The 4699-nt window shown below is 35.5% G+C and overlaps 1 protein-coding gene across 1 annotated transcript; it reads left to right on the forward strand.

The window, feature by feature from the left end:
* The first annotated feature begins 365 nt into the window (after nucleotides 1-365).
* LOC141482443 (uncharacterized) lies at nucleotides 366-953 on the forward strand. The gene has a single exon (XM_074175768.1). It carries the CDS (start codon nucleotides 366-368, stop codon nucleotides 951-953), a length of 588 nt encoding a protein of 195 aa, XP_074031869.1.
* The last annotated feature ends 3746 nt before the right edge of the window (nucleotides 954-4699 follow it).

The following is a 4699-nucleotide window of genomic DNA, read 5'->3' on the forward strand; positions in this document are numbered from 1 at the left end:
GCATGGTAAAATTTGTGGTGGATTCAGGCTGTTTACAATAAGTAATAAGTTTACAATAAAATTATCACAAGTGTAGATGCAAATGACGGTTGAATATTCTTCTTGGACGCTCCAGGTGGAACTGGTAAAACCTTCCTTATTAATTTACTTTTGGCGAAAGTAGGAAGTACTCTCGGCATTGCCCTGTCTGTTGCGTCGTTCGGCAAAGCTGCTACATTACCGAAGGTGGTCGAATTGCTCATGGTACTTTCAAGTTATCACTGAATTTAATCACTGCCGAGACTCCCTTTTACAACATCTCCAAACAAAGTAATTTTGCTGAAGTTTTAAAAAGTTCAAAAATAATCTTGTGGGACGAAATAACGATGGCTCATAAAGGTGGTATTGAAGCCTTAAACAGATCACTAGGGGATATTAGGGGTAATACAAAATTAATGGGCAGCGTAACAGTTTTGCTGGCCGGAGACTTTCGGCAGACTCTACCAGTGGTGCCAAAGGAAACCAGAGCTGACGAAGTAAAGTCGTGCATTAAGAAATCTAATTTGTGGCCCCAGGTTAATATTCTTAAGCTCTTTAAAAATATGAGAGCACATTTGGGCGGGGATGAGTCTGCTGGTAGATTTTCAGATCTTCTTCTTAATGGTGATTTTTCATCGTTTGATGGAATGATAACCATCCCGGAAGAATTGTGCACAGTTGTTACTATGGTTCAAGAATTGCTGTCTAAAGTTTATCCAGACATTATTCATATACTTGACAAGCCTATTGGATGGTTATGTGAGCGTACCATACTTACTCCAAAGAACGATCAAACAGCAGCTATCAATGATATTCTGCTCATGTCGTTTGAGGGCGAAGAAAAGGTCTATACTTCGATTGATACTGTGGTTAATACGGATGACGCTACTAATTACCCTGTAGAATTTTTAAATTCATTGAAACCGCCAGGTTAGCCTTGTCATAAGCTTATTCTGCGTGTGGGCACTTCAGTTATGTTGTTGCGAAATTTAAAACCACCAAAACTTTGTAACGGTACGAGACTGCAAGTGAAAGCGTAACATCGCAATATAGTGGAAGCCACTATATTAACTGGGTGTGCGAAAGCTGAAACTGTATTCATACCACGAATCCCATTAATACCTAATGGTATCCCGTTCGAATTTAAACGATTACAGTTTCCCCTAAAAGTCTGCTTTGCCATGACAATACACAAGTCTCAGGGACAAACTATCAAATTTGCGGATATTGAGTTGGGAGAACATTGCTTCTCTCATGGACAGTTTTATGTTGCTTGCTCACGAGTAAGTTCACCCAATAGCTTGATAGTTTCAGCGCCCAATGACAAATTAGTTAAGAATGTTGTGTACGAAGAAATTTTGTAGACCCTAATTTTTTACACACGCTAAACAAAATTAAGGCCGCAAAAACTATACTCAATTAATAATAATACTTCTTAATGCGAGCGAAGTCGCGGGCAAAAGCTAGTTAGAATATAAATTGATCAATATATCCTTAGAAAGTGGCACAGCAAAGGTATATTTCAAGGCTTTTACAAAGTGAAAGAGCAAAGTCGAAACAAAAGCACAAGATATTACTTCCGGAAGAAAAAGAACCCACGTAGAAGGAATGTTGAAGTCTCTTGTAGGATGGACATGTGTCACTGGGGATGAGGCACCAGAAATAGGTTTGGTGAGCATTACAAAATTTTGCATACGTTTAATGAATCAATGTAGTAATTTCACATATTTCTTGGTTTTTGTAGGAAACAAGTGTCATCATGGCTCCAGAAAATCCAATAGAGAATACAGGAATGTCTTCATCAGCATATTTTAGTAATATTCCCGAAACTGAGAAGACTTTACAAAAAACTTCAGATGCCTATCAGGAAAAAATTAGAATTGCAAAAGAATAAAATGAAAAGATGTAGACGATTGGAACCCAGTAGAGAAATTGTTACGTTGGCAACAGTAAGTATTGAAACAATTTCATAGGAAATAAATAGTAATGTAGCTCGATTGCCAGACAATATTCGTCACTCAGAATATTTGAAATTATAAAGTGGTGCCAAGTCCAGTTGAAATTTTTTTTGGTCGAATATTCTACATTGGTAACTCTCTCAAACGATATATCTGAAATCGACCTGTGATATACAGGGTATAAAAAACCGCTTGCCAAATATTGTAAATGAAAATTTGCAAAATCTTCCTTATATTAAATGGAACACCCTGTATATTATTGATCCATAAGAAGCGCCAACGAAACCTCTACAAATTTCATTAAGTATTCCCTATGGCTAAGTTCAATAGTCTTTCTTAAATAAGCATTTCTTTCGAAAAATGGTCATTTTTTCAAAGCGAAATCCATTTGACGACTGATAAGAATATACAAAAAATACCCTTTCCTTAAAATATCGCCCATTCCTAAAATTACCTGTTGCTAGATAAACAAGTTGCGAATTACACCACAAAATAGACGTTCTTGAATAGTTACAATAATTTCAAAAATCTCGGAATTTGTGCCATATTCTTTCGGTCTAAAACAACCTTTCAGCGAATGAAATATTTATTGAAAATCAAGTAGTCTGGCAAATGACAGAACAAAATATTTGGCTGCAAATGAATATTGAAATTTTTAGTCAATCGTGAAGTTGAACTGTCGGTATAATTTCATCAGAATGTTGTTATCAAAAAGTGATTTGATTGATATGATTTTCATATTAGGTGAATCAGACAGGAATTGTTTATTGGCAAGTAGAATTTATTCTCAACGGTATCCAGATAGAAGGCATCCAGATGAAAGATCTTTCCGAAAGGTCTTGGGACGATTCGTTGAAACTGGATCTATTAATTATTCCAAACATGAGCGCATCAAGCCAGCTACTAATGAAGAAAATGAATTGCAAGTTCTTCTTGCTGTTGAAGAAGATCCTAGTAGGAGTCAACGACAAATTGGGGAAATAGTGGATATAAGTGAGAGATCAGTGCAACGAGTATTGAAGAAACATCGCTTGCATCCATACCACGTTCAGTTACATCAAGAACTACTGTATGCTGATTTCGAGAAAAGAGTGAGATTTTGCAATTGGGTGATGAACAAAATTCGTCGAAACGAATATTTTTTCAATAATATTTTATGGTCGGATGAATCGACATTCCATAAAAATGGATTTGTAAATCGACATAATTACCATTATTATGCGACAGAAAATCCTCACTTATTGAGACAGGTGGATTATCAACATAGGTGGTCGATAAATGTCTGGGGAGGCATCATTGGAGAATATGTAATTGGTCCATACTTTTTTGAGGGACATATGAATGGTGCAATGTATCTCAATTTCTTACGAAATGATTTACCAGGTTTGTTAGATGATATTCCTCTTGACCTTCGCAATAGAATGTGGTTACAACATGATGGTGCACCTGCTCACTATTCGGCAGAAGTGAGAGATCATCTAAATGAAGTATTTCCCAATAAATGGATAGGACGGAATGGGCCTGTACGGTGGCCCGCTAGATCACCAGATTTGACGAAACTAGATTTTTTCTTATGGGGATACATAAAAAATATGGTTTACGTTGAGCCACCAACTTCTCCCGAAAATATGCGACTTAGAATAACGAATGCTTTTCGCAGCATTACACCAGCTGTCTTGCGCAGGGTAGAACAGTCTTTCAAACATAGACTTCAGCTCTGCATTCAAGAAAATGGAAGACATGTTGAACATATTTTATAAAAGTTTCATTATCAACCTTAATTAAACTCTCCCTTTTGTAGTTTTGTAATTTGCCAGTTGACAAATTTGAATATCTAGAACTCAAGCTCTGAATGAATATAATAACATGAAAAAAATAGTTATTTATAATGTTTCTTTCTTTTAACTTGTTTGGTTTGATATTGCACGATTTATGAGTGAAATTCTGCATCCAATGAAAAAATAATTTTCCATTTAGCAAAAAGTGATAGGTACATACATTTATTTCGTTAAAAAATATTTGTTTGGACACCTTCTAATGTACAAAATTGAAACAAGATATCTTTCGTATATTTTTATCAGTCGTCAAATGGATTTCGCTTTGAAAAAATGACCATTTTTCGAAAGAAATGCTCATTTAAGAAAAACTATTGAACTTAGCCATAGGGAATACTTAATGAAATTTGTAGAGGTTTCGTTGGCGCTTCTTATGGATCAATAATATACAGGGTGTTCCATTTAATATAAGGAAGATTTTGCAAATTTTCATTTACAATATTTGGCAAGCGGTTTTTCATACCCTGTATATCACAGGTCGATTTCAGATATATCGTTTGAGAGAGTTACCAATGTAGAATATTCGACCAAAAAAAAATTTCAACTGGACTTGGCACCACTTTATAATTTCAAATATTCTGAGTGACGAATATTGGAAAAAAAAACCTGTCATGCTAGATATCTCGAAAACCGTCAATATTTTCGAAGTGCAGATATACATAAAGTTTATTTTATTTTCTATGAAGAAACCGAAAAAGCGATAAAAAATATAGGTTGCCATTTAAAAAGACACAGTTGGGATCCGCCCAGAAAAAATCGAACACCCTGTGTGACCGCCAATATTTTTATTTTGTCGAGCTCGAGCAATAAGGTGATATTATAGAAAATTAGATTCCTATCTGCTTCCTATATAGAGATATGGAACACCGCGCCACTGTTGCAGGACCC

This window comes from Leptinotarsa decemlineata, unplaced genomic scaffold (assembly GCF_025532065.1).
Source record: "Leptinotarsa decemlineata unplaced genomic scaffold, Ldec_3_MD MMD2_P_RNA_scaffold_14, whole genome shotgun sequence".
In the NCBI taxonomy this organism is placed as follows: domain Eukaryota; kingdom Metazoa; phylum Arthropoda; class Insecta; order Coleoptera; family Chrysomelidae; genus Leptinotarsa; species Leptinotarsa decemlineata.

Excerpts from the sequence above, each read along its gene's own strand:
- LOC141482443 (XM_074175768.1), top strand. The coding sequence starts at position 366 with ATGGCTCATAAAGGTGGTATTGAAGCCTTAAACAGATCACTAGGGGAT.